The sequence below is a fragment of the Sebastes fasciatus genome, chromosome 24, assembly GCF_043250625.1.
Source record: "Sebastes fasciatus isolate fSebFas1 chromosome 24, fSebFas1.pri, whole genome shotgun sequence".
NCBI lineage: Eukaryota > Metazoa > Chordata > Actinopteri > Perciformes > Sebastidae > Sebastes > Sebastes fasciatus.
The window spans coordinates 10840133-10853061 of NC_133818.1; the positions used below are offsets into that span (position 1 = coordinate 10840133).

Genomic DNA, 12929 nt, shown 5'->3' on the forward strand with positions numbered 1-12929 from the left:
CTTGGTATTAAAGCCCTGTGATTGATAGAGCAATATACGGTGCCTCGTTGTGTATACAGCATACATTTTATAGCCGGGGTCAGTTTCTGCGATGCTGGACACTACAGCTTAACCCCTTTTAACCCGGGCAAGCCTATAACCTGGAATATAGTGCGCGGCATACTATGATAACCAAATAAAGCAGAGTTTAACTCAGGAGTTTAAAGCAGGAAACAAATCTATGGTCCTTTTTTTCCCCCTCTATAGCAAAGAGTAAAAGGAAAAATGTGGCTTGGGTTATAAATGTTTTATTGTCTTAAATCAGGTGCAAACAAAGTGTCCAGTGGGCTTGGACTGTCTGCTGCGAATGATAGCACCCATGAAAAGTAGCAGCACCACCGCCAGCGCTGTACTCGCTCCAAACAGCAGGGCTATTGATGAACGGGAGGCTGAGGATGGAGAGCAAGAGACAAACATTATCGGTTGCATTGGTTACAGCGTTTAGCAGGAGAGGAAAAAAGTGGATTTGAATGTATTTTCCAAACCAGCGGTGCCGTCTTACGTGCTTGAGTCACTTCCTGTGTTTGGAGCTCGGTCAGCTCCTCCAGCAGGATGCTCTCCTCCAGCACGATGGGGCCCAGAGCCACCGTTCCCTCCCACTGCAGGTCTGGAGGAAGAAGTGCAACATTGGTAGGATGGAGGGGTTAAAAAAAAACATCTACTTAGCGCAGCTGATTCAACCGTTCACGATACGACTGATTGGCTGGACAATTAAAAAAGGATCAGCTCAAAATCAATCCTCCAAAGATGCATAAACAGCATGTGTGCCAAATGAAGGCAAGTTAGCTTGTCTAAATATGGGTGCAACCTCTGCCTGGCTGATTAGATTTCACTCTTTTGGGTTCATTTCTAATAGGATTGGGTGAGGCTTGCTACTTCACAACCATTCAGATGGACATACAAATCCTTTTTTTGGGATGTCCTTTTGAGAATTGTACCGGAAAATATTCAATATGACAACAGCGCAGTGTCAAAATGTCTCCCCTGGGTCAGTGTGAAATGTTCATCCCTGAGTGTAATGTAGTGTTGCTTCTGTAAACTGTACCAGCATCTGCTGCAAGGCTTCTTTTCAGTCTCCGCTCACTGCAGCTGGTCTCACAGCAGCCGCACACCTCATTGTCTCCACCTGATGCTACCCATCTGTCCAAGAGCAAAGAAAACAGTGTGTTACAGAGGCTGAGGAAATCTTGTGGAAAAAATATATTATTTAAACATAACGGGGAAATCAGTCAAATTAAAGAAACAGTCACCTGTTAGCTTCAGTCAAGAAGGAACATGCTTTGTGTTGCGAGTCGATGGGAACGGAGACTTTTGTTGCTCTCAGGCGACATGTGATGTAGAGCTATGAGGACATTAAAAGACATTATATACATTAATATGTTAAAGGGGTAGTATTAAAGGGGACATATCATGTTAATTTCCAGGTTCATACTTGTATTTGGGGTTTCTACTAGAACATGTTTACATGATTTAATGTTCAAAAAACACATTATTTTCCTCATACTGTCAGCCTGAATATACCTGTATTCACCCTCTGTCTGAAACGCTCCGTTTTAGCACATTTCAGCGGAATCGTGTTGCCAGGCAACAACTTGGGTCCATGTTTACTTCCTGTCAGCTGATATTCACATACACTGCAACAGGAAATAAACTGGGACACATTAAACTGGGAAATTGTCTATATATATATATATCGTAGATTTGTAACATCACAAATGTACAGAAATCCTGACGGCTTGTTTCAAACGCAGAGTTTCTGAATACGGCTTTGCGTATTTCTCTGTGGATTGAGCGTTTTGATACTTTCACAGTTTTTATATTAAAAAAAGACTTGAAAAAAATCACTTTTTACAATGTGGGACCTTTAAGATTCATCCAAAGCTCTCATTAAAAAGGTTTTCAGAGTTGGCACTGACTCGTATTTATGGCACAGCTCTACTCTGGCTTTTTCCACCTATATTATAGTTACCTGAGAGGGCTTTCATGTCCTCAGCTGGAAAGTATTTGAACTTTAAGCACAGATAGCAACCCAGGGTGTTACGGCCTTCAAACAACACTTACTAATGTGTACATTACATGCCAACTTAGCACGTCAGAGACACACAGAACAGCTGAAAGGATTGTTAAAGTAACACTTTGGCTTGATCAGATTGCTTGAATAGTAAATTAACCGCCTGAAAAGTCAAATGTCTAACTATATGATTCAAGATCAGCATAAACACGTCTGGTACTTACTGAATTCCTGTGATCTCGGTGGAACCTGAAGGCTTTCAGCTGGAAGTGAAGTTTATCCTCCTGGCTCCGCTGCATGAAGTAAGACTTGGCTCCCGTCAGCTTACCGTCACTTAAACACCTTATATGGCAAACATACAGGCACAGGATTCATATTCATACACACAGACGGACCATGAATGCTCTTAATACCCTTACAAAGAAGAAGTTTATTCAAGTGTGCCTTTAGTATACTTAAACTTAAAATAAGAAAGTATGCTTTCAGTTTACTTTTTATGTACTTCTCAGAGATATACTTAACGAAACTATACATAAGTATCCTTCAGTACAAGTATACAGAAAAGTCTAAGTGTACTTGGCAATTATACAGAAAAGTATATTTGGCTTAAACTGAGGAGTAGGCTACAAGTATATATAACTAGTAAACTAACAGTATGCCTATGAGTTCACTTGTAGTATAATTCATATAATAGTTGCAGTACAAAATACAACTTGGATATAAACTAATTGTGTACTCAAAGTTTACTACTCTTACATTTAAAGTATACTTTTATAAACTAAAAAGTGGGCCAATTTAGTCCCAAGAAGTATGGAAGTAGTATTCTTACAAGTATACTACTAGTACATTTATGTTGGTATACTTATTACATAAAGTATACTTGGGAATATACCTGAACTATACTTAAGTTTACATCATAAAATAAACTTGAAGTATACTTCTTTTTGGTAAGGGTACCCTCACCGAAAAGAAGTTTATTCAAGTGTACTATTAGTATACTTCTTTTATACTTGAAATAAGAGAGTACACTTTCAGTTTACTTTTTGTGTACTTATCAGAGATATACTAAACACAAGTATACATCAGTATACTTGGCTCACACTGACAAGTATACAGAAAAGTCTAAGTACACTTGGCTTATACTGACAAGCAAGTATACAGAAAAGTCTAAGTATACTTGGCTTATACTGTAAAGTATACAGAAAAGTCTAAGTATACTTGGCTTATAGACCTACTTGTACTTAATCTTTTGATCAAGATATACTTAAGAAAAGTATAATTAAGTATTCTTGCCTTATAGGCCTACAGAAAGGTATACTTGGTTTGTAGCTGTGCTTACTTTTTGATAGAGTAGCCTATTAAAGTGTGTGTACTAGATACAATATGATATGCAACTAAACCTAAATCTTGATTATTAGGACTAGCTTAGACAAATACTGCCCAGCTTCTCACCCGTGGTTGCTGACGAAGGGGTAATTGGGTTGCGAGTTGGGGTCGGGGCTCGCGGTGGCCACGCAGCTGTCCACGTAGACCCTCAGAGGAACGTGGTGACCCCGGAGGACCGCCGCCTCGATGTGCATCACGTCACTCAGGAAGTAAACACTGGAGGGCCTCGGCGACTGCCAGTCCTCTAATCAAATACAGAAGAAGAAGAATATAAGTAATGCTGGGGCCATCAATCTGATTAGATGAGAGTTAACTGATGCCCGTGGGGGAGAGTGGGCCATGTAGCAGATGGCATATAGGTAACAATAAGAGAAAAGTACTTTAAATGAATCACAGATATCATTAACCTAGAAGAAACACAGATGAGCGTCTGCGCCTGCAAAAACTAAACTTTCATAACTTCATTCAGACAATTTGGTGCAGTCGCTGTCTGCAGTGTTGGAATTAATTAGAAAGCATAATCAGCTGTTTATTGATCACTTTATTGCGCGAGTGACCCCGTCAGGTCAGCCGCACCCTACGAGGCGTGTAATTTCAGCTCATCACCATGCATCAAAAAGTTCCCCTTCCTGTTTATCAAGTCACTGCTTAGCATCTTTTAACAGTCCCTGTGATTGCAATTACAGCAGTCGCTGGGGAAATTAGCCAAACCGCCCGGCGCAAATCAAAACTTGCAGAACATCAGCTTAGTTTTTTTTTTATTTTTTATTTTGGACGTGTGTTCCCCCCACCTGTCACGAGACGCAGGGAGAAGTGCAGCTGTTGCTCCGCCAGCGTGTTGGAGGCGAACGGCTTCCAGGTAGGCCTCACGGCGCCGCCGCTGCTCACATCATGCCTCCTGTGAGGACAATTACAGGAAGGACGGGCATTTCACTAGAGAGAGAGGCAGAAGAGTGTGTGCCTCAGGAGTAGAGAGAGTAAATGTGACAAATAACACTTCTGGAGGGGTCACCACAGTTAAATTCAAACCTTTAAAGACCTTAAAAGGATCGTTTGGGTGTTTTGAAGCCCCCAGCTTGGAGAAGCAGACAGGAGTTACCGCACAGAAGTAAAGCGATGTACTGCTGTGGACGGGGCCGGCAGCAAAACGTATTTTAGACACCCAAAAAAATCTATAGAGTTAGAATATTTTACCAGTTTACCTTGCGGTCAGACAGCTATACAGTCTATGTTTCCGCCGGGGAAACTGATGCCGTTATCTATGCTCTCGCCAAAGCAACCAGACTCCATTGAAAAAAACACAAATTTTACTTCGCAGAACACAGGGGGTTGCTGGTCTACCGCTGCCTCAATTGGTAAGTTTGTTTGTGTTATTGTGTGTCTTTGGTTAGTTCGGATTCACCAAAGTCACACAATAGCACAAACAAACTAACCGATCGAGGCAGCTGTAGACCAGCAACTCCAGTGTTCTGCGAGGTTAAATTACTGTTTTTTTCAATGGAGTCTGGTGGCTTTGGCGACAGATGGATAAAACGGCTTCAGTTCCCCGTCTGAAAGGGCTATCACACGGCAAGGTGAACCAGTGAAAATATTCTAAATATAGCTTACACTTAAGCTGATATTGATTTCTTTTAGGTGGTTAAAATACGCTTTGCTGCTTGCCCCATCCACAGCAGTACATTGCTTAGCTTCTGTGCAGTAACTCCTACCCGCTTCTCCAAACTAGGGGTGTGCTGACCGCCATCTACTGTAGGTAACACACTGACTATGGATAAGTACCTCATACAACCCCACTTCAAAACACCCAAACTATCCCTTTAACACCACAAAGAATGCAATTTAAAACCTGTTTACTGGCCAAAGTGTGAAGGAAAACCAGTAGAGATGATAAGGCCTAGAATGATTTATTATTATGACTTTTGTTGCCAGTAAAAATATCTAATTAAATACCTCGTAAGGTAAGGCTTTGAGACCTGCAGATAATCTGTGCGAACAGCAGGGCTGGACTTGGACTTGAATCGAGTACAAGGGGGGAAATAATGAGACTGTACCTTCGATAGTGGCATTCAATTACCACCTCAGCAGGGTTGGTCTTTAAAACGAAGGTGCTGCCAATGGGTGTCGGAGAGTACATCAGAGTAAAGGAGTAGATGACGGCTTCTTCAGTCATCTGATACAAGAAAAACAGTTACTTCAAATACACAAAAGAGTGGGTGGACACTAAAGGAGGCAGAGAGCCACACACCGTCACCGTGCAGCCGCAACCATGTAACTCTGTCTGGAAGTGCAGGACGCGAGCGGTGTCGAGTGCGGCGCAGCCTCCTAAGGTCAGATCACTCGGACGGATCAACTGGCCGTTTCCTAGGAACAAAGAGGAAAAAGGTGCAGCTTAAATCAGGGACCATTATACCTGGGGCCATCTCTCCTCCCTGGTCCAGTCAATAACACTCACAGCAAGAGGAGGTTCAGCCACAGGACAAACAAAAAGCTTTCTTAATGCATCACTGAGAGTCAGCGTTTGAGCACGGATCGGCCATGCAGGAGTGAAGAAATAAAAGGAAACATAATATTGATCGGTCCGTAGTCTGCGCCATTTGCAGTAATCAGCCCTGAGTGTCCCATCTTCACCGTTCCATTACATTTTCCAATTCGGGCCTCTAACCTGAACCCTTTCTTTTCCAGACCATGTTAAATGGGCTCGTGCCGGTGCCACTGTGGACACACACAACGGATCAATTCAAACAAGTACACCATTACCTAGGAAGTTCTGTTTGACCTCTACGGTGACCTCTCGTTCGCCACAGCGCGCTGCCACGCTGTCAGCCGGCACAGGCACCCTCTGCTCAAACACCAGCACCTGGAATATCATTCACATTTAATCACAGGGAACTTTAAATGGTGCAGAAGATCAAAAAAGGGCTGAAGTCATACCTTTGATTCTGGCTTGACAGGCGGGTTCAGATCAGGGCCTTGAAACGCCAGTTTGAACAACTCTGGAGCCTGCTGCTCTGAGGTCAGCCGGCTGGCCTTCGGGCTCTGCGGGTTTTGATAAGTGTGCAACTGCTCCACAAGAGGCGGTTTTTGCTTCCTGAGCTGGTGGATCTTGAGGCGGTGGGTGACAGGACGACTGTGCTCCGTCCGGTTTGACTGATGATCTGCCGTCTGCGCTGATCTCGGCAGCAGTGAGCTTGCTGTCAATTTTTCTTCTTGTGGGATTTCAGTCTCATTGGTGCTGACGTTTTGTGCAGCACAAGGATTCCCACCTGAGAGGAGAAGCGCAAACCCGAACAGAACCACCTTTCTGAGCCCCATCACAACTTATCACACAGTAAAGTTGTGATGGTGGTTTTTTTTCAGAGCACTGCTGCTCTTTTGATCAAGTTGTGGGAACTTGGCTCGGGCTCCACCTCCTCCTAATGACTTGATTGGATTCCAGCCTGGAGGATTCAATCTCTGAAGCTTTCCTTTCCTCTCTTCCTTTTCACTAAATACAAGTGCAGATTAGATGATAGCTGCTTGGCTGTGCACTCCAAAAGGCTGAATTTACAGCCTGTTTAGTCCACTTCTATGAGGGGTGGAAGTAACAAAAATTAATTGATAAAAAATGGAATCAATGGGGATGAATGTGAATTAAAAAAAAAGGAGCCGTAAAAAAATAGATGTGAAATGAAAAATGGAGTGATAAATGATCAAGTGATTTGATTAATTGGCGACAGTTTTTCTCATTCGCAACACCCAACTGACATTTATCATTTACAGCACGCAATTAATTTTTCAGCACATTCGGCACAAAATGTCAATCAAAAACCACATCCACTGACTACAGTGCAGGCGAACGTCTGCACAAAGTTAGGCTGCGCTAATAGATCCACTTTTCCTTAAATGATAAATGGGAATTTAGTGTTGTCAATGATGAATGTGAGATGGTGAAAATGATGAAACATGGCTCTGTTTTCATCATATCACGACTGTTTTAATCAAATTGACTTTAAAGTAATCAAATCACTTGATAATTTATCACTCAATTTTTCAATTCACATGCATTTTCATCACCTCTAATTATTTTTTGTTACTTCCACCCGTCATACGCTTCAACTCTCTTCATGTCAAAGCAATTTAATTTAAATAATCATATGTGGAAAAAGCCAAAAATATGGAGCATTCTGTGTTTTAAAGGAGAACCCCGCCTGCCAAACCTCCACTTGTCATGATGCTAATGAACAAAGACTTTTATAAACAGAAACAAGCCTGACCCTAACAGTGAGTGGCTTTCACTGCCCCCACGAGACCAATCAATCAACGCTTTCAGGGAGTTGGAACCACCGGGGTTTTTTTTTTTCATGCCGCGCGGCCTTGAATGTCAAGGCTACGCGGTCAACAGTCTGCGGAGTTCAGCGGCCGCTCATAAAAACCTCAGATTTACGATCATCTTCTCTGTGAGACTTCACAAATGTCACCACCGCCGCGGGTGCGTGACATGTGACAGGAAGCAGAGGGCGGGGTCTTGAATTGGTGCCAGCAGCAGGCACGTCAATCACACATTGGCGTACCTGTTGTGAATCAGTTTCTCCTCCACCAAATTACTCTTAAGTTTCTTTTGAATTTAGAAAAGAAAAATACAAAATCTAAATGTGCTTGTTCTGGCACTGAAGTTATGGTATATTATGATGGTATTGGATGCTAATGGGAGAAAATGTAAATATTCTAGAGTATCATTTTATACACTTTTCAAACTCTATTGAAAATATACCGACTTTTTCCTCTTAGTTTCAGCTTAGATTAAAATAATACATTTCCTTTTTATGATATAGACAGACTCTAAAATCACCATTTCTCAGCATCTGCATTCATACTTTCTGGAACTGGAACTATTTCCAGCAAGAACATATGGGATAAATAAAAAACCCTAATAAGATTTAATTTAAAGAAAGTCCCTGTTCTAAAGGCTAATTTAGTTAAAATCACTACTTCCTCTTGATACAGACACACTAATCTGGGCTGGCCTACAGGAATACATTATAGCTCTTCCTCTCTGTCAGGATCTCCCTGCAGACTCCCCAACAGAGAGGCTGCTATTGTCAGGAACTGGCTTTTATCTTTTGCTGATCTGCGGCGAAACAAAGAGAGGAGGTGTGTGTATGTGTATGTGTGCATGTGGTTCAGGAGGCTGGAGTGAAATCAGTCCATCCCTGCCAGTCAGGCCCCCTCTGCAACCCATCTCTAACTTGGTTAGCTGCCTCTAATTTGGCCCCCGGAGGGCCCTAATGTGGCCCCCGTGAGGGTTTCTGAAAGGGGCCTGGCAGCTTCTTCCTCCACACACACTGCTGCCGCCACTCCCATCAGCTTCTGTTTCCAATAATCCTGCTGCATTTTTGAGACAAGGACAGGATGATGCAGGTAAATAGGCCGGTCCTCTGTTTAGACAATAAACTCATACACACGCTACCAGATGGAAAATCAACCACGCCGACGACGCAGATGCTCAGCGACAGCAACACACACACACACACACGTCCCTCGTCACGTTTTGCTGACAGCACAAAGTCACGGAATCGGGCTCGATTTGGCCCGCGCACGCTCTGCACCATACGGATAACGGTTATGGAGGCTCATTTAAAACATGTAGTGGGAGATGGATTAGTTATAGCCTGCTGTTGTGGTGGGCGAGCAGCGTTCGAGATCAGCAGATTTCTATGCGTTTTGTCAGAATAGATTTTTGCGTGGGACAGGGAGATATTTTCTCCTTCCAACATGTCCTGGCATGTGGTTTTTCTGGCATCGTACGTGGTATGTTGGCAATTTTATTATAAGGGAGCAAATATGGGTGAAGTCAAAGATGAAATATGTGAGAGAGGCGATAGGAGAACAAGTGTGAGGAGGAAGAAGTTGGAGGGGGGTAGGGGGAAGAGAAAGTGAAAACAAAGAAGAAAAATATGCCGGAGGTCAGTGAACCTCGGGGTGAGGGATAACAGACGGCGGCCCGCGGTGCTCGGTCCCGTCCCGTTGGGAGCGACATGAAATAACAACACGCCGGGCCTCTGATTCACGGCCCATCAGCGACCCTTTCCAACACGTCGCCACACAAGGACACACGTTCTGTTTCACATACCATATATACAAAAAGGAGACGCACACTGAGAGCTAATGGACTGTTATTAAAGACATGCATCACCTACCGACCACACACATTGCCTCCACACACACACACACTCCGACGGGATAATGATCTCCCAGCGCTGCAATAACAGTATCATTTAGCGGTAAAGCCACGGTGACACAGCGAGGCCACGGTGACACAAACACACTCCGGTGGAGAGTTTTTGACATGAGCCTCTCCTCTTCCCCACGGCCGACCTCGTTTTTTATCACAACATCCATGACATTTCTCATGAAGGGATCGCTGTCTCCGCTCAATAGCCCGAGAGAGGCTTTTGTCACGGGCATAAAAGGTCTGATTGACAGGTGTCATCGCCCCGTGTTAGAGGTACAATGCGGCGGCGGGAGAATCAGGAGCTGACCTTTAGCCTCCTGCCACGCCCGACATCATGGGCTCCAAAAGTTCCTCTCAAGGGAGCAACTTCTCATTTTTTGGTGTTATCTGATTTCTATTGAAGAGCTAATCTGATGATATTTAACCGTGCTAACTTTTTTTATTTGTTGTGTAACTTTTAACTGGTTACGAAACAATCTCAGTGTAATACTGAAGCCTCTATGACATACGCAAACGAGACCATCAGTGAGAAGATTGTCTGTTTCTATGTAGTAGTTTCCATATACAACCACTTGTTATCACATGATACCATACGTCATACGTAATAAACCATCTCATGACAACTGAGCAACTCCATCTCCAGAGGAAGGCCACAGAATGTAGTTTCAAGTTTGACCTTTGGAGGATAGTTTGTGTCAAACTCCATAAATCTATTTTCCCCTTCAAGAGGGAAGTAATTACGTTAAAGCAGGAGTCTCAAGCTGCGAGACAATTTCCTATTTCCTCAATTTTCCTCAAGTGCCCCCCCCCCCCCTAGGATACACAAACTTGGCCATGTGGCCCCCAGGTAATTTGAGTAATTTGAGTTTCTGGCCACCTTTGTAAAGTAAAGGTCTATATCTTTTGAGTGGCAAACACTCATGGCCGAGGTTTTAAAGGTGGGAATGTAAGATATAGGAGCTACAAATTCACAAAAGTCAGAATTTAAATGGGGAATAATAAGTCAAAAGGTATCATTGAAACTTCCCAGACCACTCCTTTCACCAATAAATCCCTAAAGACGCTACTTTGGGTGGAGCTTTTGGAATTTATTGCAACTGCGGTGAAGCTGACTACACTTCCACTGTAATGCCTTTTCAGAGGTGAATCTATGAAATGATAAATGTTGCATAATGTAGCCTATACACATCCACCTCTTCTGAGCAGCATTTCCCACTTAAAACTGCGCTGTCACTTGCTACACAACAAGATATATGAATCTATATGACCTTTAAATATAAGAGATGACAGGAAACAAATGATGCGAGCACATTAACGTACCATATGGTGACGCTTTTAACCAGAGTGCTTCGCCGTGCCGTGTGAAACGTGGGTGGCCCCCGATGGGAATCAAACAGCGTGAACAGTGACCTCATTGACATTGTTTTATCCCAGTGTTTATATCCTCACAATGCATTTGTAAATGGTGCCGTTTGACTCCGCCGTGGTAAGAAAAAGGGACATAAATGGTGTGTTTGTGCGAACGAGGGCAACATGTCTTCCTTACATGGGCAGCCCCCCGCTCCTCTCTCGTCGCTTGAATCTTTCTCAGTTATGCTGCAATCCAAGCCTTTTGTTTAATAAACAATTTGTCAGTGATGTATTGAACGCCAGCTCTAATTTGATTGTCTGTGAAATGTGTATGGAGGTGGCTGCCTGCTCCCTCTCTGTCTCTCTCTCTCTCCGTCTGCAGAACCAACAGTGATATTCTTCCCCTGCAGGTGTGTGTGTGCATGTGCATTTCGTGTGCGCATGGGATGAGGACGGTGGAGCGATCCTTAAGGGTTTGCAATTACATCTAAACGGCATAATCGGACATGATGGATGGCTATTGCCTTTCCCCAATGTCTAGACCTCAGCTCCAACCAGCGCAACGAGGTTATAGGAGAGTGGGAAATGATGAAAGATTTAATAGTTTTGTTCTGCTTTGCTCCCTTTTTTTTTTCTTCTCTGAAGTCCCCCTCTGGTAATCTCGCCAACATTTGAATCATCGCAGACAAATCAGCCCGTTTTTCTGGGTAAAATGGGCTGAATTACTTCATTTTAGAGCAAATTGGGACATGCTTAAAGGGGGAATTGAATGTTTTGTAGTTTAATCCTCCTTCTTACCTCTAAGTCAGGAAATAGTGGGAGAATTAGCTTTGTGTTGCAAGCATATCAAATATTAACCAGACTGATTTGGCTTGGAAAAAGCTTGAAAAAGACCCATTGTGTGTCTTACTGTGAAGAATTTCGTCAATAGGTGGCACTGTGGGACCAAAAGTTCATGCGTCCAGCATCTCAGAGGAGAAAGTACAATCCAGTAAGTGCAGGGCGGTAGGTAGGTAGGGAGGGAGGTAGGTAGGTAAAGTGAGGTGTTGTTCAGGTTCTTGAAGCTCTTCCTTATCCATGCTTAAAGAGCTCTTCAGCACAAAGCCAGAGGAGACAGAATGACACGGTTTATTCCAACAGCAGCGTTGCAAACGGAGGCCTTGACGTTGCCAAAAAAGGATACATTTAGGATCTGAGGTAAGATGTTAAATGGATAGAATAATTGGGAGATTTGCGTGCACAATTGCGTCCTTTGCGGGGACAATATAAGATTATGCATGGAGAACTGTGAGATGCTAAAAGCAAGGGACAGGCAGAACTTGTCTGTAAATAAAAAGCTTTGTCAGCTGTACCTCCTAATTACCCATGTGGCAAAAAGTGAAAAGCTGCGGCGGGAAAAGCAGCTGGTTAATGTGACGTGAAGACATCAGAAAATCTTCCTCGCACAGGCGCCAACGAATGAGGTCAGTTGCCACTCGCGTCGTCGCCGACGATAGAAGCAACACTCTCGCGCTTCCTGTCAAAATGAATGTTTGATTGTGCTTGTTCATCTTGGCACAGTGTGACATCACCAAGCTGGCGCCCAGCTTTCCCACGAGAGCCTCATCATTACCCACAATCCCAGAGGTCGACTACGATGTTGTCATCACCACCTGAAACGCCACCATTTCCCACTCTCTCTCTCTCTCTTTCTCTGCTCCGTCTTTCTGCTCCGCTGATCAGGCAGGCGAAGCTGTCGCTCGGGAGCAGATGTTCAGTAAGGAAGAGAAAACAACAAACGACTCAAAAATAGACATGATCCCTGGTAGAGATACACGTTTCATGTCCTGGGTGAGGCTGTTGTTGTTGTCAACGCTGATGTGTAAAACAGAGAGGAGAAAAGATGGAGGCATGTCGCACTCTCATTCGGTCTCTGATCAACAGGCCCCTTGT

At 43.6% G+C, this 12929-nt stretch overlaps 1 protein-coding gene across 1 annotated transcript; it reads right to left on the bottom strand.

The window, feature by feature from the left end:
• Nucleotides 1-271: 271 nt before the first annotated feature.
• LOC141763070 (zona pellucida sperm-binding protein 3-like) lies at nt 272-6879 on the bottom strand. The gene is made up of 11 exons (XM_074627342.1): nt 6368-6879; nt 6194-6293; nt 5682-5797; nt 5488-5606; nt 4228-4334; nt 3503-3680; nt 2275-2392; nt 1290-1381; nt 1085-1179; nt 542-646; nt 272-428 (listed from the first exon to the last, which is right to left on the bottom strand). The coding sequence occupies exons 1-11, from the start codon at nt 6746-6748 to the stop codon at nt 301-303; spliced, it is 1539 nt and encodes a 512-aa protein (XP_074483443.1). The 5' UTR covers nt 6749-6879; the 3' UTR covers nt 272-300.
• Nucleotides 6880-12929: the final 6050 nt, after the last annotated feature.

What these genes read in the sequence shown, in the direction of transcription:
- LOC141763070 (XM_074627342.1), bottom strand. Translation starts at nt 6,748, where the DNA reads ATGGGGCTCAGAAAGGTGGTTCTGTTCGGGTTTGCGCTTCTCCTCTCA. An exon ending in ATTGAATGCCACTATCGAAG is followed by an intron (nt 4,335 to 5,487) that starts GTACAGTCTCAT and finishes TTGTCCTCACAG; the next exon opens with GAGGCATGATGTGAGCAGCG. An exon ending in AAGCCTTGCAGCAGATGCTG is followed by an intron (nt 647 to 1,084) that starts GTACAGTTTACA and finishes TTCTTCCTCCAG; the next exon opens with ACCTGCAGTGGGAGGGAACG.